The sequence below is a fragment of the Geotrypetes seraphini genome, chromosome 8 (genome assembly GCF_902459505.1).
Source record: "Geotrypetes seraphini chromosome 8, aGeoSer1.1, whole genome shotgun sequence".
NCBI lineage: Eukaryota > Metazoa > Chordata > Amphibia > Gymnophiona > Dermophiidae > Geotrypetes > Geotrypetes seraphini.
The window spans coordinates 147,415,808-147,436,130 of NC_047091.1; the positions used below are offsets into that span (position 1 = coordinate 147,415,808).

The following is a 20,323-nucleotide window of genomic DNA, read 5'->3' on the forward strand; positions in this document are numbered from 1 at the left end:
ACGACAAATGGACAGGAGATCCTGGCAAGCAAATTATCAGAAGACAGCAGAGCCTGGGACCAAAATGATTTGAATAATGATCAATAATGAAAAAATAATTTTATTTTCTATTTTGTGATTACAATATGTCAGATTTGAAATGTGTATCCTGCCAGAGGTGATGTTTGACCGCAAACGTGAGCTAGGATTTATCAGAGAGAGGAAAAGTCTTTTTTGTTTATTTTGTTTTCACCACGGCGCCAGTGTGGGTAGGAGAGGGCAAAGGGAGAGAAAAGGCTATAAAAGGGGTGAAGAGGCTATAAAATAAACCCACCAGGATGTTTGAAAAAAAAAAAAAAAACCCCACCCAATTGGGAAGGAAAATTAAATCAAATCAAATCAAATCGAAAAATTGATTCAATAGGCCGAATCGAATTGAAATTTTTTTTCCTGAATCGGGCAGCACTAGTAGAAACTACCCCTGGAGGTTCATGCACATGTCCCAAACCTTTTCAACCTCAGCCTACAGATAGGAAAGGGGAAAAACCTCTCTCTCCCCGGGATTCCTTCCTTCCTCAGAGACTTTTCTCTCTCTTAGGGACCTCCCCCCATGATTCTCCTCTGTGGCAGATAAACCCCTCCTTGTTGAACCCTGTCCCCTGACTCAGCAGGGTTATCTTGTTAAGGTAGCTCAGCACTGAGCTGTAAAGCCCAGTGCGGTCTGGGACATGTAGCCCACTCAGTCTTGGACTGGCAGCCCCTGCTGTATGGAGGTGGAATAGTAACATTAGTGGAAGATAACCCCTTACTCTTTCACACTTTCCTAAGTCCTTCCTCATGTTATCCACATCATCAGGAGTGTCTACTATATTGTAGATTTCAGTATTATCTGAAAAGAGGTAGATCTTACCAGACAGCCCTCCACTAATAATTCAAATTGGTGACCAATGGATTTTCCTGCCTTATTCACCTGAAGCCCCAACCAATCGGGTTTGAGGTCCTACTATATAAAGAAACTATAGACCCCAAAGCATACCCTGAAGAAAGCCACAGCATGAAGTCTGAAATGTTGGCTTCTACCTGAAAAGATGTAGCGAGACCTGGAGGGCTGCTTTCCCACCCGAATGGAGTAGAGACCGGCAAGCAGGCACCCCTGCAGGCCACCTACCTGACGTCAGTCAGCATCGGGAAGGGAGGTCCTCTCTCCCGATTTAAGAAAGATCTTCAGCCTCGGGCTTCTTTCCCACCCGACTGAAGTAGAGACCAGCAAGCAGGCACCCTCGCAGGCCACCTACCTGACGTCAGTCAGCATAGGGAGGGGAGGTCCTCTCTCCCGATTTAAGAAAGCTCTTCAGCCGCGGTATGCGGCTCGTGGTCGTGTAACTGAAGGGGCAGGTATTGCCTCTTTTGAGCCCCTTTGGAGCCATAAGGAGACACAGATAAAAAGGGAGGAATCACTAATGGGAAAAAGAAAGGCAAAAGTTATACCATCAACCTCAGGAACAGGTCTGATGGATTGTCATCTGTGTCCTATTCCTGTAACATCTTTTGGAGGTAAGACTGGCCTTTACTCTCATTCTGCCTCACTCTCCTCTGGCGAACCATCACCTCCACCTCAACCAAATTTAAAAATACTAGAAGAAAAAAATTCCACTCCTAAAGAATGAGAGGAATCAGTTTCTTCCCACTTAACCGATATGGATTCGACATCAACATCATTGGAGAAATCTGGAACTGTATTAACTCCTGTCCAAATGCCAGAAATTTCTGTAAATGAATCTCCTGTAGATAAATCTATTACCTTACAGGATATTTGGACAGTAGTAAATAGAATAGAAAATTCTTTGCAGGGGACAGTGTGAAACTATGTCAATTCTCAACTGAAATTACTAGTAAAGTAACAGAGCAAGAAGCTCAATTAAATTTAATGGGGAAAAGAGTTGATAAAGTAGAATCGTCTGTCTCTGTGATTCAAGCATGCTTTTAATATCTAATATGAAAGATAATTCAGTAATGCATATGCAGATGGAGAAAATTGAAAATGCTATGAGATCTAGGAACCTCCGCTTCCTGAATTTTCCTTTATCCCATTTTCTTTCTCCTTTGGAGTTACTGAAAATGTATTTGAAAGCTGTTCTCCACTATGCTCAGGTGGATGGATTTTCCCCTGATAACTTATATTACATTTCCAGAAACACCAAAGTAATAGCTAAAGAGGGAGGTGTAGATCAATTAGTATCACCAGATAGCCTGAATATATCTCAGTTTTTGGAGTCTTCTAAAGATTTTATCGTAAAAAGAGCAACGTTGCTAGTAACATTAAAATCTGAGATGGAAAAGCAAGCCATTCTTAAACTTTATTTTACAAATAAACAGGCTCTATTCTGTGGTCAGAGATTAAATGTGTCTCCAGATCTCTCCAGGCAAACGCAATATAGGAGAAGACAGTTCCTACAATTCAAGACACAAGTCTTGGCTATAGGAGCTTTATTCTTTCTTAAATTTCCTTGCAAATGTTTGATTACATATGAGAGTAATAAGTACAGTTTTGTTGATCCATCTCATTTGGAAAGTTTCCTGAAAGATAAATCTAAAGTAGATAAATTACCTGAGAGGTAAATTACCTGAGAGATAAATTACTATTGCAGAGGTTGATAAGAAGTGATAAAGTAAAGAAATGGACATTGTCTGCTTGTCTGAATATAATTTAAATTACCTTTTTTTCTATGAGATCTAATGTGGACTTGGATTTGAAAAATTTATTTCCTTTAATGTAATAATTTTGTTCTACATTGGTGTGTATTCCTATTTTTATTTGTTGTAAAAATGAATAAATTTATAAAGAAAAAGAAAAAGATGTAGCGAGACCTGGAAACCTGCAACAAGCTCCAGCAATATCGCTTACAAAAAAGTGTTAAAAAGAATAGGTCCAAGAACCAAATCTTGCCGCACACCATTGGTAACATCCCTTTCCTCAGAGTAATCTTCATTGACCACTACCCTCCGTCGCCTTCCACTCAACCAGTCACTTCTCTTTCAAAGTGAAATATAAATCTGAACATATGAGGAGCATCAGAAGAACATGTACCGCAAGCCAGCGCCTGTTAATGGAAATCATAATCCCCGATATCTTGAAAATCTAATGCTTATATTAAGCATGGAAAGATTTGATTAGTACAGAGAAAGTGAAATGGTGTGGAAGCCATGTTAGTCCACCGTTTGAGATAATATATAGAGTTAAATAGAAATAAAACAAAATAAAGGTAATATTGGACTAGCTTAGTGCATTGTTTGATTAGTTTTCGAAAGTAATCTTTCTTCTTCAGATCAGAAATAAGCAGAAGAAGTGAAAACCCCCCAGGGCTTTTCAAATTCACCCCTATTGTAATCTGCTAGATAAAGGGCACCAGGAAAAAGGCCACTTCCCTTTACAGCTCACCTGCCTATGCAGGCTCACAATCTGAATGAGAAGGAAAATAGTTTCTCAGCCCCCACCCCCACTCCCACACACTGTAGCCGAGGGCTCTCCTTGCCACACTTTGCAATGGCCTCGACTTCACACTGGCTGGATTAATACCAGTTTTTAATAGGGCAAGTGCCAAATCTATGTGCCACGGCCAAAGTTGGTACCAGAATGGTGAATATTTGCAAAGGTTATTTGGAGCAATGCTATAACTGGGTGCCTGAAGTCAGGTGTCTCGACGCTGCACACAGAGCGCCAGTCCTAAAATTGCATCTTGGTTCCAAGATTCCGTTTTAGAATACCAGTACAAGTTTACATGGGCACATCTACGTTTAGGCATGACACTTATGCCAGTTATATGGCTGGCATATGTTAACACACTTAGCAGTGTGCGGACCTTATTGTATTCTTTAAGTTGGTGCCATGATCATGGCTCACCCGTGCTCTGCTCAGGTGTAGACCACCCTCACACATATGTGCCGCCTTAAAGAATAGTGTGCAGTGCATTTGGGCCTGTACATGCAGTGGTGTCGTAAAGGGGGGGGGCGGTCTGCCCTGGGCGCAGCACCCCTCTTCCTCTCCATCCCCCTCCCCCTCCTCTCCTTGCTGCACACGTGTGCCCCTTGCATTCCTCCGTACTTTTTTTTTTACTTCCCTGGTGGGAGGTCACTGCCCATGTCAGCATCGACGCTTTCTCTGAAGTCACTTCCGGGACCCGTGCCTAGGAAGTGATGTCTAGAGCAAGCCGACACTGATGTGGGCATGCTGCTCACACTGGAGAAATTTAAAAGGTACGGGGAAAGGGTAGGGGGGCACGCGGGCGGGTGGGGTGGGAATGAGGGCAGGGGAGGGGCACTGCTCACTCTTACTATGCCACTGTACAAATGGCACAAGTTGGCATCAGTATGTGCTGCCAGAGTCGATGTGCTGTTTGAGTTGATTTGTCCCTCACGTTATTGTGAGTTTTTGGCAACATGAATCCCCTGAGGCAGGTCTGAGGCACCGAAACGCTGAGCTATTATATAGCAGGAACCAGAACTGTTAACAAGCATCAGTGAGTGTCAGCGTCGGGAGTGCAGATACAAACCAGCACTGGGGTCCTCTTGGACAAGCTAAGTGGTCACTCAGTTTTTCAGTGATTTTTGAAGTTGTTTTTTTTTTTTTTTTAACTCTTCAAATAGTGGGATTTAATAATTTGTTTCTCTGATAGTTAATATTTATGAAGGTTCAGAGTCACATGATTGAAGGCTGGGACTTTTTTTGACTGGGACCTGGAATAACTGTGCATTATAGGAGGCCCTGTGATCTACTGGTCCATTAAAGATATGATGCCTCTCTTCTTCCTTTTTGGATAATTTGGTTTTTTTAATGATCCCCCAAGATGGATAGACATTTAAATGTTTTAAGTGATTTCTAAATTGAAATGATACTGCCTCAATATAATTAATAGTGCTGTGGGTTTCTAGATGAGACAGGTTGTGCACATGTATGGTTTTTTGACTAGTTGGTGCATTTCTATGCACAAGATGCACAAAACTGCATGCACCCATTTATAGAAGTCTCCTTATTATGCCTGGGAACAAATGGATCAAATCTACCCACAAATGCTATTTTTTTCAGATGAGTTTAAAAATTCTAAGCGCGCACCAAGTAGAACAGTACAACTAATGGTGAAAAGATGCAGTCCTTGCATCAAACATTTACTTATTTTTTTTAATTCAAATATGAAAAGTCAGTGCTTAAAAGCCAAGAGACAAATAGACCTTTCCTGGAGGCATATCTAGCCAGCCACATTTTCAAGATTGCAATAATGAATATGCATGACATCAATTTGCATATATTAGAAACCCGCTGTATGCATATCTTTCTCGTGCACATTCATTGACTGAGAAGTATTGTACTAGAGATTAGAACACTGCTATGTTCTAATTTGATTATTACATATGGGTTGTATATCTGCTACAATGTAACTGGCTGGACTGACACTAAATTATTTCACATTCCAAACTCTTTGTTCATTTTCTAACATGAAAGCTAATCTACTTGTCTTTCTCTTTCTTCCATGCAGTGCTTATAATGCTGTGGCTCTTTTAGGGGCTGATGCAGAAAGTCTTGTGGTAGATGCGCCGACCGCAGAACTTCTAGCACGAGCTCTCTGTTAAAAGTTGGCCACGGGATGCAGTATTACATTACAGATTTCTATTCCGCCTTTACCTTTCGGTTCAAAGCGGATTACAATAAGAGTTGTGGAGGGAAGGGTTACAAAGTTAGATCAGAAGTAGTCTCTGAGAGAGGAAAGGTAGGATCAGGGTTAAGGGAGGTGTTCATGGTATTAGGCTTTATTCAGGAATTTCTTGAAGAGTATAGTTTCTATATCCTTTCTGAATCTCTTGTAGTCAGGAGTTGATGTCAGTAAGATGGAGACTTGGTTATCTAGTCTTGCTGCTTGAGTGGCTAGTAGGCCGTCGTAAAGTTTTTTCTGTTTTACTTCCTTGATTGTGGGGTGAGTGAAAGGGGTGATCTGATCTCTTCTCCTTCTCAGCCTGCAGACACAAGAGAAGCTCCCACTTGCATTTCGTTTCCCCCCCGGTCAGAGGTTGTAAACTAAAAAAAACACTATGGACACCTTCTCTCACATCAAGCAGCTTTATGGGGTAAAGAACTAGAACAACTCCTCTCGCCCACCACTTACGAGGTGTTCAGGAAACGCCTCAAAACTCACCTGTTCCTGAAGTACCTAGATAGTTGACCCGTTCCTCCCTTTCCCCTCCTTAACGGTTCTCTGGTCATTTCCCCCACTTTTTCTCCCTTCCCTTAAGTTCTATCAACTTGTACTTCACTAATCTTTTGTAAACCGCATAGAACTTAATGGTACTGCGGTATATAAACTGTTATTTATTATTATTTATTTTTCTATGCCTGGTAGAGGTAGTTTGGATAAAGCGGTTGTTCAGGTAGGTTGAGCTTTTCCCATTAATATTTTTAAATAGTATACAGTAAAATTTGAATTGTATTCTTTCTTGGATTGGAAGCCAGTGTGAGTCGATGTATGCCTCCATGATGTGATCATATTTCTTCAAAGAATAGACGAGTCTCAAAGCTGTATTTTGAATTGTTTGTAGTTGTTTAATCATTATTGCTGTTGCTTTAAAATCATGACTGTAATCCGCAGCTCATTGCTAAATATCACCCTTCCTGTCAGAATACACTGTGCACAGCAGGATATCACTGCTTTCAAGATGGTGGTACTGGAGGCAGGAGTGAGTGGTGTCAGAGGGTGCAACTAGACAACAGGTGTTTTGTTTTGGATATTTTTACTTGGGGAAAGGGGGTTGAGTTGGGGGAAGAAAAAAGGGCCATTGACTAATCAGGGAAATGTTTTAAGAGTGGGAAGAGAGGTTCAAATCAGGGAAGAAAGAGGGCCACTAGGGAAATGTCTTGAAATGTGGGTGGGGTGAAGGTCCGTTCAGGTTCAAGTTTCTTTATTTTTGATATACCATTTATCAAATAGGTATCTAAACGGTTTACAATAAAATGAATTTTAAAAGAAAAATGTTAAAATTAAAGATATAACATATCTAGAGTTAAAAGTAAAGTAAAAATAAAGAAATAAAAAGCGGACATGAACGGAATGACGTACATGAAATAAGGGGGAGGAAAAAATAGGTAAGTTAATAAGTACATTGAGATTGAAAATTGAAAATAAAAATAAAAGGGAGGAAAGTGGGAGGAGGGAAAATACATGATGGTAGGGCTCACTTCAAAAGAAGCATTTTTTCTCAAAATACTTCAGTGAACTACGTGAGAATTATTTGAAAAAGATGAGGTGGGCAGGGGACAGTAAACACCCACTCCTTTCAACCAACCCTTCTACCCCGCACTTGACCCTACTGTGATTTTTTTTTTCCTGGCAGTCATGCGGCCAAAGCTTTATTTATTTAATTTGAACGCCACAGGATAACAAATGTACCACATTTGCAGTCATTTCAAATGAGAAGTGCAGTCAGGGTTTTCATCCATTCTTAAACTCTTTCTGTATTGCTATCACACAGTAAAACTATGTACAACCCACTGTAACCACACAAGAAGCTTTCTGCATCAGCTCCTTAAGGAGCAGGTTTAATGACCACTTTAACAATAAATATTTTATGTTGCTCTAACAAGGGACTTAATTATAAACTACATTAGTAGCTTTTAAACTTTGACAAAGCTCTCTCTTGACTCAAGTATTCTCCCCCAAAGCACTTTCTGTCTTTTATTTGGATCAGTTGAAAAGGATAAACAGAATAACCACATTAGTTGAGCTGTTCAATGACTGTTATTTGATTTTATTATCTTATTTTTCTGATGCATCGATTAAAGTTTTGAGTGTGTGTGAGGGAGAGGGGAGTGAATTTTTTTTGTAGGTAAAGTAAACAGATTACCTAGCAGAAGTCTCCCTCCTTTGTAAAGGTGTATGGCCAATGCCACTTCAAAGTTTTCTTCGGTGATAAGGTCTGCTACTTCTGCTGGACTTGCAAAGCTATTAGCATCCTTTAGAACACATCTGTGGCCAGCAGCTTCTAAGTGATCTCTACAGAGAAAGGAGGAAGAGACAAAGAAAAACAAGAGTAATGAAATGGAGGACCGTTTATGGCAAATGATTACATTCAGAAATAATTAACATTTGTCTCCTGGCTCAGGCATTTATATCTTACACTGCCAAATAGGGGTCCCAGGAGAATACTTAGGGCTAGATTTACTAAACTTATTGGTCTGGATCATTGTTGGGCGATTCATGGCTGAGTTTTGCCAGGTGACCGATTCACTACAGAGTCCTCATGAAAATTATCTGATCAGATGCATGCCCCGCCGTGATCCCACGGATCGCTGCAGAGCGATCGCGATGCATGTGCAGACCATCCTGGTTGGCTACAGATGCGATCCGCGCCTGCGCTTGCTCTCCGTACATTTCATTTTAACCACGGCACTTCAGGGCAAGGATCGCAGCAGGAGAGATGAGGCATCTCCCCTGCCACGATCCTCCTCCCTGAAGTGCTGCGGTTGGCGGCAGTTCGGTGGATTGCTATCACGGCAGGAGAGATAGTCAATCTCTCTTGCTGAGATGCGACCTCCCTCACCCCCACTAAAATACAGGCAGGAGGGAGCCCAACCCTTCCTGCCCTGATGCAGCCCCCCACCCCCAATCAGATCTGGGCAAGATGGAACCTAACCTCTCCTACCCCACACCCCCACTAAGATACAGGCAGGAGGGATCCTAGGCCCTCCTGCCCACGACTCACCCCTCTGAACCCCCGATTGGACCCCCCGAACCCTGCAACACTCTCCCAACTGGTGACCCCCCTCCTGCCCATGATGCACTCCCCCATGACCGAACCCCCGATTGGCCCCCAAACCCCACGACACCCCACCCCCACCCCCAACACCCCCCTTACTTAAATTCAGTTGGCCAGATGAATGGGTCCCAAGTCCATCCGCCCGGCAGGCCCGCCATTGGTGGATGGTGGGCCTGCCGGGCTTGGGACCCACCCATCCGTCCAACTGAATTTAGGTAAGGGGGTGTCGGGGGTGGGGTGTCGTGGAGTTTGGGGGCCAATCAGGAGTTTGGTCATGGGGGAGTGCATCATAGGCAGGAGGGCCTGGGATCCCCCCTGCCTGTATCTTAATAGGGGCGGGTGGGGGTCACCGGGGCAGGAGGAGTTGGGCTCCCTCTTGCCCGTATCTGATTGAGGGGGGTGGGGGTCACTGGGGCAGGAGGGATTGGGCTACCTCCTGCCTGGATCACATCGGGGGGTCATCGGGGCAGAAGGGGTTGGGCTCACTCCTCCTACCCATATCTGATCAGAAGGGGGGGGGGGGTCGCCGGGGCAGGAGGGGTTGGGCTTCCTCCTACCTGTATCTAATCGGTGGAGGGAGGATTGGGTCAGGAGATTGGCTATCTCTTCTGCAGCGATAGTGATCCCCTGAAGTGCCGGGAACTGCGGCACTTCAGCAGGGAGGATCGCCATTGCGGCAGGGGAGATGAGCCATCTCTTCTGCCACGATCATTGCTGGGAGGGGGGGTGGATTCTGTAACCGGTGTTCTTTTTGACAGACACTGGTTACAGAATGCAGCTTTTAGGCAAAGGACTAAAAGGTGTGGTTTTGAGCGTTTGGAACTTAGGCTGTTTTTCTGGTTGGTAATGTGTTGTAAGTGTAGACGTAGTGGTGGTCTGGGCGTTTAAAACAGCTGAACATAGAGGTAGGCCATTCTCAAAAACAACCCTCATTTTTGACGTTTTTTTTGATAATGGACATTTTCCCTGCTTCTACTTTCAGCATTTAAGGCCTAGGCCAAAAGGGGACTTAGACTTTTTTTTATTATCTTTTTTTCAGCACCAATTTTTTTGTGTGCCATGTATATAATTTGGTGCAACGCTTAAAATTGGGAAAGCATGCTTATAGAATTAGGGGGAAGGGGTTTGGCCATCCTTAATGAACACTATAACTATATCTATAATAATAAAACGCTAAGTGCGCATGCGCACTCTTAATGCCGTGTTGCCTGATCTGTAGTTCCGTGGCTGGCAGAGTGCGCATGCGCGCTTACCACGCATCTCTCTGTCTCGCAGCGGGCTTGCCGGCTCCGGCCACACAAAGTTCATTTTTTTGTTCAAAGCCCCTACCGCGGCTCCTCTATCGAACCTCACCAGAGTCGGAGAAGTCTTCCGACTCTGGCGGGGATCGAGAGAGGAGACGCAGCGTCGGCTTTGAACTAGAAAATGAACTTTGTGTGGCCGGAGCCAGCAAGCCCGCTGTGAGACAGAGAGATGATCGCATCTGAATATTAACGGAGCGTGGGCATAGGGCGCCTGGCTCCCCGGCTACTGCGTCCAGAACACGTCGAAAGTGGAAGATGGCGATGGGTTGGCTCACCTCATGGCAGATGCACAGGAACCGGCTCTAATAGGCTCACCCTCCCTCTTCCCCGCGCTCTGCTCCTCTTACGGGGACGATGCCTGCTTCGTGGCCCGGCACCGGACGTGCTTGGTGAGTTTGTCTTCTAGGGACAGGGAAAGCACGGAAGAGGTGCTGCTGGACTGTGGGAGCAGGGAAGAGGGACAGGGGAGCATGGAAGAGGTGCTGATGCACAGGGAAGTGGGGTGGGGAGGGAAATGCTGCTGGTAAGAAAAGGGGGCTGGGGCTGAAAGGGAAAAGATGGGAGAAGGGGGCTGGGGGGGAAATGGGTTTGGAGCTGGAGCTGAAAATAGGGGACATGTGAGGGAAGGAGGCTTTACTAGCACCCGTTAATGTAACGGGCTTAAACACTAGTTTTTTTATATTTTGCATATAGGAAAGAGTGGAGGCATCACATCTCTGTTACACCTGCTTTTTAAGTAGATTTACTTGCTTTCTAGACAAGAATCACCAACATGAAACAAAAAGAGCAAAAAGAAAATTGTGCCGTTTATCAAATGATCCTAAATGGGACTCTTTTTGCCCCAGATTTATTGCCCCAATGCCCTCACTTTTAAATCTGGCACTGCTTCAGGCTGGGAAAATAAACACTGAAAAGTACTTCACCGTATGTCCCACTATCTTCACTCCCAATTCAGCCTTATCACCGCAGCATATGGTACTCTGCTTGCTCCTTGGAGGAGATTAATTAATGTCACAGGAGAGGAACTAATTTTCATTTTATATTCACTGTGTGAAACCCAAAGTAATAAATAATATCAAGAGGAAACTCCTCTGATCCTACAGGGTCAAACAAACCCATTACGTCAAGCAGACAAGATAAATGCAGAGGCGGAAGTAACCACCAGTCCTCTTCTATTCATTAGCTTGTCAGGAAGGATCTTGCCACTGCTCTTCAAGGTTCTGCGAGCTAGGTAGTTTAAATAAATATTACACAAGTTTACACGGACTAGTCTATGGGTCAGTGAATGATCTGCATGCTTCCACACTCAAGACCTGGGTTCCATTCCCTTCTCAGGTTTTCCACTAGGGATGGAAGCTAAATGAACCAAAGTTTGTTTGTTTTTTGGGGGGGAAGGGGGATATCACACATTTGGGTTTTTTTTTTTAATTTGTAAGAGTAACTTTGAGGTAATGGGATCTAACAAAATGCAAACAAGAGCAGCAAGCTAAAAACAGCAATAAATGCAGCAATAATACCCTTAGATCAGGGCTGCCCAAATCCGGTCCTCGAGATCTACTGGCAGGCCAGGTTTTCAGGATATCCACAATGAATCTGCATGAGAGAGAGATTTGCATACCAAGGCGGCAGTGCAGGCAAATCTCTCTCATGCAGATTCATTGTGGATATCCTGAAAATCTGGCCTGCCAGTAGATCTCGAGGACCGGACTTGGGCAACCCTGCCTTAGATTTTTGAAAGAGTTAACAATATGATTAGCTCCCAATCCAAAAAACTAACCCCCTCATCTACAAAACTGTGATAGCAGTTTCTAGTGCGGGGAGCTGCGCTGAATGGCCCACGCTGCCCCCAACGCTCATAGGAACTCAGTAAGTGTCGGGAACCGCGTGGGCCACTCAGCGCGGCTCTCTGCGCTAGAAACTGCTATCGCAGTTTGGTAGAAGAGGGGGGTAAACACAAATTCCATCTCCCCCCCAACTCCACCCCATCTACCACACCACCAAACTAACCCCTTGATAAATGAGAAGGAAAAGTAAGAGTCAAAACTTATTAAAAACCCAATGTAACAAGAAGCAAAATACCTTTGTTATTAATTGCCTGGGAATTGTCTGTTTGTTGGGTGCAAATGGAAATATATATATTTTTTTACATTAAATTTATTTTTACGATACTGCAATTTAAGGATCCTTTTACTAAACACACATAATTGCAACCGATTTACCGCATGCTAATCAATCTAGCACGTGCTAAATGCTAAGGCGCCCATTATATTCCATGAGCGCCTGAGCATTCAGCATGCGCCAATCTTTAGCGCGTGCTAAATCTGTTAGCGCACACTAACTTGGTTAGCGCACCTTAGTAAAAAGGACCCCAAAGTTTAAGGGCTCCTTTTACGAAGCCGCATTAGCGGTTTAACGTGCATAATAGCGCACGCTAATTTGCCAGCCGCACTAGCCGCTACCACCTCCTCTTGAGCAGGCGGTAGTTTTGGGGCTAGCACAGGGGTTAGCGCACACTAAAGATGTGTGTGCGCTAAAAACCCTAGCGCGGCTTCGTAAAAGGAGCCCTAAATTTCAGAAATGTTATCCAGTTTTATACTCTGCAATTATATGTGTTTATTTTATGGAAACCGCTTTGTTTAAAGGCGATATATACATTTTTTAAAGAAATAAATGTCTTCTCTTTTCTCTGGTCAGCCAAAAGTTTCTCCGTGTCATATATATACCAGAGCATGTTATACCACTTAAATCAGTGGTAGGCACCAAGGCTGCTTCCACAAGATGGACAGTGGTGAAGCACTGCTTAGAGAACAAGCATTCAGGCACCGGGGAGACGTTTTATGATGTAAAAAGAAAAATATCAGGATCCCAGGGAATCGCACGTCCAAGCCAGCACTGCAGAGGAGCTTGAACAGACTTCTAGAAAGAGGTCGCCTTTCAACAAGTCCACTAAATATGGCCTATTATTCCTTGCCCTCCACAGTTACACCAACATAGCGGAGAGACCTCAGGATGAAGACGTACCAGAGTCGAGTACTTTGGTAAAGAACTTTTGTACAATTCTCAGAGCATGAGATGGACGTGGTGGAGGCATGTTATTGGTAGGCTTTGGGCATGCCTAAGGGCGAGTTAGACATGGATGTCTTGCAGCAATAATCAAATGCTTTCCAAGACATCCTGGACATAACTTAGATGTTTGGAACTAGACCTGTTTTAGAAGCATCTAAGTGCCACAAAGGTGCCCAAACTGACCAGATGACTACTGCATGAATCAATGTAAGACACCCCCACACTCCCTGGCCTCTTCTACCACAAAAAAATGAGAATAAAAAGGTACATACTTGGTCTCTAAAACAGCAGCATCTTATATGGGGAAGCCTAGTAGAGCTGCACACAGGCGTCTTAAGCAGCCTGGTTTCATAGTTTCATAGTTTATTAAAATTTGATTGAACGCTAAATATAGAATTCAAAGTGTTGTACATTAAAATAAATGGGGGAATTAATATTAAAACAAAAATGACTTAGTACAAAACCATTTACATACTGGGATGGGATATAAAACAAGAGGAAAGGGGGGAGAACTCCATTAATTAAAGAAAAGAAAACAAAAGAGGAATTAACATCAAGGAGGTGAGGTAGGCAAGTTAAAAAATGATAAAATATCCAAATAGTGACTCACTCATAAGCATCTTTAAAGAAAAAAAAAACATTTTAAATTGTCCTTAAATTTATCTAGGTATTTTTCTGCTCTAATCCTCTATAATAAAACTCTAAGTTTTATTGCAGTTACAGGGCCATGATCCCTGCCGCCGTGGCCATGCTCCATTTGCGACACATGATGCATGCAACTGTTTGCAATGCGATGTGCACATGGCACATGCTGCACGCGGCAGTTTCAACGGCGGTTTGTCTTCTGCCGGTGCTGCGAGATGTCTGGCTGTCAGAAGAGGTGTTTAGTTGTTGAATGAGTCCTCCCATGCTGGTAAGAATTACACAATGTGCTACTGCTGCACAAGGAAGTTGAGGGGGAGAGGGAAAGGGGGCTTCTTTGGGGGGAGGGGTGTGCTTGGGGGCAGACAGCAGTTTGCTCTGGGGGGGGAAGAGAAGGGGGCCATGGAGAGGCAGGCAGGCATGGCGCAACAGAGAGAGACAGGTAGACAGGGGGCCAGGGAGAGAGACAGACGGAAAGAAAAACAGACAGACAGGGGACCAGGGAGAGAGATAGACAGAAAGAATGACATTCGATCATCTGGTTGATCCAGTATGTCAAAGGAATAGAGTCCTCCTGAGTCCGGTGGTGCAGAATTGTTCTCTTAACCGCCAGTAAGGTCAGGTAAATAAAGTGCCGCTGAGGTATCGTGAAACCCTGTTCCTCCAACAGGACCTGATCCCCAAGAAGCAATGTTCTGTAGTCCCACTTAATATTACATGGCAAGACCAGTTGAAGCTGTGCAAAGGAGGAGTTCCAGAGAGACAATTCAGAACATTCTAAGAAAGAATGCAGTAGAGTCCCTGGGGCCCCCCTTCATCTGCTGCACAAAGACTCCCCCATAAGCCCATACGGGCTCCCCGATCTTTATGGAGGGTGTTTTTGCAGTTGCCTCTGGTCTCTCGGAATGGGATGGGGGGAGGGGGGAGTATGACTGTGGTGTGTTCTTGGACTGAGTGTGTTTGTTTGTATGGGTGGTGCTATCTGGTGGGCGTGCTTTCTCCCTCCTGTTGGTATTGGTGGGGGATGTCCAGTTTTATGGGGAAACGAAAATGATGGAGCCGACATGAGACTGGCTGCCTTTGTTTCTTGGCCAGTTCTGCAGTGTCATGTTGCATATTCTTTTCTTGGTGCTGCTTGTTATTCTCTTCCCCCGATTGTCATTGTTTGCTTATTTTTCTTCTGTGTTCTGCTTGTTTCTCTTGTTGACTCATAATAAAAATGATTTTAAAAAAATGACATACAGACAGGGGGCCAGAGAGACAGACAGCAGCAAAAGAGAGAGAGAGAGAAACAGAAAGACAGACAGACAGAAAGCAGCCAAGGAGAGAGAGAGACAGACAGACAGAAAGAAAGACAGACAGACAACCGGACAGAAAGCGTCCAAGGAGAGAGAGACAGACAGAAAGCGTCCAAGGAGAGAGAGAGAGAGAGAGAGAGAGAGAGACAGAAAGACAGCCAGACAGAAAGAGTCCAAGGAGAGAGAGACAGAAAGAAAGACAGCCAGACAGAAAGAGTCCAAGGAGAGAGAGACAGAAAGAAAGACAGTCAGACAGAAAGCGTCCAAGGAGAGAGAGAGACAGACAGAAAGAAAGACAGCCAGACAGAAAGAGTCCAAGGAGAGAGAAAGAGAGAGAGAGACAGACAGACAGAAAGAAAGAAAGACAGACAGACAGCCAGACAGAAAGCGTCCAAGGAGAGAGAGAGAGACAGACAGAAAGAAAGACAGCCAGACAGAAAGAGTCCAAGGAGAGAGAGAGACAGACAGAAAGAAAGACAGCCAGACAGAAAGAGTCCAAGGAGAGAGAGAGACAGACAGAAAGAAAGACAGCCAGACAGAAAGCGGCCAAGGAGAGAGAGACACAGAAAGAAAGACAGACAGACACATCTATTCTAGCACCCGTTAATGTAACGGATTTAACAACTAGTGTGTAATGGAAAGGAATTCCAAACAGTAGGAGCTGTAACTTATAAGGGGGTTAAGGTAAGAACATAAGAAGTTGCCTCCGCTGAGTCAGACCAGAGGTCCATCTTGCTCAGCGGTCCGCTCCCGCGGCGGCCCATCAGGCCTAATGCCTGAACAGTGGTCCCTGATTAATTTTGTAATTTACCTCTAATCCCATCCCTATAATCTACCTCTACTCTTATCTGTACCCCTCAATCCCTTTATCTGGCAACCTTTATGTTAAGTTCACAGCAGTGCCCTCTAAGATGTCCCATTGCTCTGTTGGGATGTTTATGTGGTCAGTCAATTACTAAGCTGGCCCCACCCAAGTCCAAATGGTCAGGATTAGGACGTTTTGAACATGGATGGTTTACTGATTGAAAATGGGGCATAAAGGAGACAATTTTGTTCTTCCAACTTTGGAAGCTCAGCTGGAAATGTCCAAGTTAGACTTAGACTTTTTTTTATGCCCCTCCATGTGTGTGTATGTGGTATATGCATCTATTTTTGTATTTACAGTGTATATATGAAATTATATGATGCACACTTATGCATTTGTACAGCATTGCTTTGAAAGGGATGATGCTGAAGTGACCCTGGGCAAGTCACTTAACCCTCATTGCCCCAGGTACAAAACTTAGATTGTGAATCCACTAGGGGCTCATCCCCAAATTCTATAAATGGTGCCTAAAGTTAGGATCAGTTATGGGCATAACATATGCTGGCTTTTACACAGCTGCGGTAGGGGTTTCTACCACAGGCTGGTGAGGCAAATTCTACCGCAGCTTTGTAAAAGGATTCCATAATTAATTAGCATTGGTACCTGTTTGGAGAACAGAAGATAGACATAGAATCACGCTTAGTGGTGTTGAACGTTAATCCCACCTATAACCACACCTCTTTTGATGTTCGGCACCGGTAAGCATCTGCGTAGATACGATTCAGGTGCCTTTTTTTGTGGGCGCCTCACGGTGCCTACTTTATTTTCTTAATTCATTTTTAATTGGTTTTTAACAGCGCAGTCAATTACTGCATTGTTAAGGGCCAATTAAAACACATAAATTAGGCAACATTCGTGCCCCTACTGGTGCCTTCCGGACGGCGCCATTTTGAGAATCCGAGCCCGTATGCTAATCAAGTTCATACATATTCATAGTGGGTATTTTGAAAAACTGACCGACAAGGGGGGGTACTTGAAGACCGACTTGGGAAACAATGCCCCTATATCACCTAACTTTGGATGCAATATACTGAATTTCCCCCTGTATTTAATATATAAAGTACTTTAGTTGTATACAGAAAAGCTGTATATTAAGAATCCAACATGTGTGTGTGTGCCTAATACCCTTGCACAGGTCCTGTTTGCACAACTATTCATTACCATTCTTCATATATTGATATTATTAATACTAGTGCTGGGATCTTGATTTTTAAATCACAGCTACCCTTTCCTTATCTCCAGAATGCTATACATAACCTTGCCTCCAGCAAATTGTGTAATATAGCAACAGCCAGAGCTATTCTTCAGGGGCTCACATACCTACTGAGGTTTTAGATTAAATCCGAACATTGGCAGATTAATTGTATTTATAGCCTCAGCATGCCAATTCAATCTCTTCCTATTCCCTGAGGATATGGAACCTGACTGGTCAGTGACATCTGAGAGCCAGCCAGTTTCCCAGCTTTGATTTGCAGGGCTAGCCACATTACCTGTTATTTACTTAAACTGCTGAGCCAGGAAGCGACCTTTGTTGGCTGTCCAAAAGGTGGCAAGAAAAGTTTTAATTGAATTGTATAGGGCTTTTCTTGTTGCCAGGGGTGTTACGCTTAAACAACTAGGGGACAATTGTCACTAAAATCAGATATTAACCAAGCTGATAAAGCTGGGAAATTTAAAACATTTAAGAGAAGATTCTCTAATGTTCTCAGTAAAATCCAAAGGGCCACTACCACGACCGTTATTGTAATGATTTCAAAAAGATGAGTCATTCTAACCCCCCCCAAAAAAAAAAACCAACAAAAAAACATGCACATAAATGAGGTTCACAGAATTTTGCAAAGGATCCCTAAATTTATGTGTGATGAGTCGCTGGTAATAGCGATTGGCACATGCGCAGAATATGCCACGAGAAAAAGCTTAAATGGGCACATGTGCCAAGAAAAGCAATGCCATCATCATCTTCAGATCTCATCCAAGTTTCCGAAGTTTAAAACACATTTGATATACCGTCTATCAAAGGTTACCTAGACAGTTTACAAGACTACATTTTTTAAAAGAAAAGAAAAACGGGGCATTCAAAGTTAAAATATCAATGACGACACAGACAGAGGCAAATGGTAACAAGAGGTCCATATAGGTAAGGATAAGTCACTTCTCATCAGGACAACATGGAAAGCTTGAGGATAAGAACTAGGGAATGACACGGTGACAAAATTCATCACCGTTCCCGTCTCCGCGGATAACCGCGGGAAATAATCCCATGCCATTTTCTAGTGTCTATTTCAACCTCGGTCCTTCTACACCAGTATTCTTCAAAGCAAAGCTTGTGGGTCAGTGGTTGTGGCCATTCATACTCTGATTCTTATGTGAGCCAAGGATAATGAAGCCATTGTGACATCACTGATGTGATTGGTTCTTAGGCACTGGTGGAATGAGGCATTATGACATCACAATAGCTGCTCTGGATACCAGAGACTGTCATTCTGTAGTGTCTGTTTCAACCTCAGTCCTTCTACACCAGCATTCTTCAAATCAAAGCTTGCGGTCAGTGGTTGTGCCCAATTATACTCTGATTCTTCCCTCTCTCCTTAAAGAATGACATGAAGATGGTTTCCCGCGGTTATCCGCGGGGACGGGAACAGTGATGAATTTTGTCACCGTGTCATTCTCTAGAACCACCATCCATTATTGCGTGGCTCACAAATGCCTTTAATACACGGGCTTTTTAATTTTTTTAATGTCAAATTTTATCATGAGCCGCAGCCAGAGACATACCTATAATACACGTACTCAATAAGCGTGCTTTTGTTTCCACCCCCACAAAAAAACTACTATAATTCATGTGAATCTTGTTATATTTTTTGTTTCAATGTCAAATTTTATCATGAGCCACAGCTAAAAACACATGCCGGAAATGTGATTTTCACAGTACCGGCACCTCCGGAGCAATCTGTGATTTTTGGTGAAGCTAGCACCATGCTTGAGGAATCACATGGCGATGAGAGAGAATCGCCCGGAGTGCTCCTTTGAATACTGACGAGTCCATTTTAATATTGATGACCTCATTGTACTACATTTGCATGGCAAAGTCGGATACAGTTAGAAAGCCCGGAAAAGACCGCGGTGAGCTGTTTTGATAACTGGCCGCTAAAATACATGCATGCTAAACCGGCTGGAACAGATTTAGCAACCATCATTAAGGGTACGGTGATTTTTGAGAATCTGCCTCTTAGATGCAAAATGCCATTATCCATGACAAAGGATTTATCTGTGAACTGCACCCCTTCCAAAAAAATTTTTTAAAAGAAACTAGAAAGAACCAGTTTCAACATAGTGCTTAAAGTATTTTTGCCCAAGGACTATGGGCCAGATTCTATAAATGGTGCCTAACATATACCCCCTTTTACAAAACTGCGCTAGCATTTTTTTAGCACCAGCTATGAGCATTGGAGCTGTTACCGCCACAGCTGGCGCTATAAAATGCTAGCGCAGTTTTGTAAAAAGGAGGGGGGTGTTAATTGGCAAAATACCCTTAATAGCCTCAATAATTGGGAAAAAAAATTAATTGGGCAATAGGCACTTATTGCACGCCTAAGTGAGCATTTCTATGGGTTGAGCGTAACTTAGGCGCTGCTAAGCGTGATTCTCCAAAAACTTAGGTGCCTGAAATGTATGCCTTTAAAACCCTGCTCTACATTTCAGGCACCTAAGTTTTTACATAGGTGCTGTTATCTGCAATTTTGTAAATGGTGCCTAAGTGTGTTTGACATGTGGCCAGCATCATTTTTCTAGGTGCTTGTCGATTTAGGTGCCGTTTATAAAATCAGAACACTTTTTTTTAGAGTCCAATTATTTGTAGTGCAGAGTTAGGAACTGATAATAATAAAAAAAAAAAAAAAGCCCTGTCTCAAGATTGCGATATGGAATGTAAGCAAAGGAAACTGGTTCTGGATTTTTAAAATTATGCAGGGTTTGATGCAACCGAGTTTGTTCCAGCCTGTATTGTCTTATTTGGCCACTTGGTTGTTACACTCTTCTGATCAAATTTTGTGTGAGCTTCTAGGAGTTAGTTAAACATGGAAACAGATGGGCTTTATTGGTGGATGGCCCTAGTCTGGTGAACTTGTTGGTGATTGAGTTAAAGAATGATAATGAATTACTGTTGTTTTGGAAGAAGTCAAAGACCTATTTATTTAGGCAAGTATTTTCAGCTAGAAAGAGAGAGACGATGGGTCGAGAAGTATAGGATGATTGATTTGGTTAAGCGCTGCATTTGGGTTGAGAAGTGGAGGGACTGATGTAAGGGTTTTTAGGGATTATTTTAATCTAGGTTGTGTGTGATGTATGTTATGTTTGTTTTATGCTTATAA

At 43.3% G+C, this 20,323-nt stretch overlaps 1 protein-coding gene across 2 annotated transcripts in view; it reads right to left on the reverse strand.

The window, feature by feature from the left end:
• GLT1D1 (glycosyltransferase 1 domain containing 1) overlaps positions 1 to 20,323 on the reverse strand; it is a 162,850-nt gene that overhangs the window by 125,672 nt on the left and 16,855 nt on the right. For both annotated transcript variants that reach the window (XM_033956394.1, XM_033956393.1), the window contains exon 2: positions 7,867 to 8,015. In XM_033956394.1, coding sequence (XP_033812285.1) covers positions 7,867 to 8,015 — 149 coding nt within the window. The remainder of the gene's footprint in view (positions 1 to 7,866; positions 8,016 to 20,323) is intronic.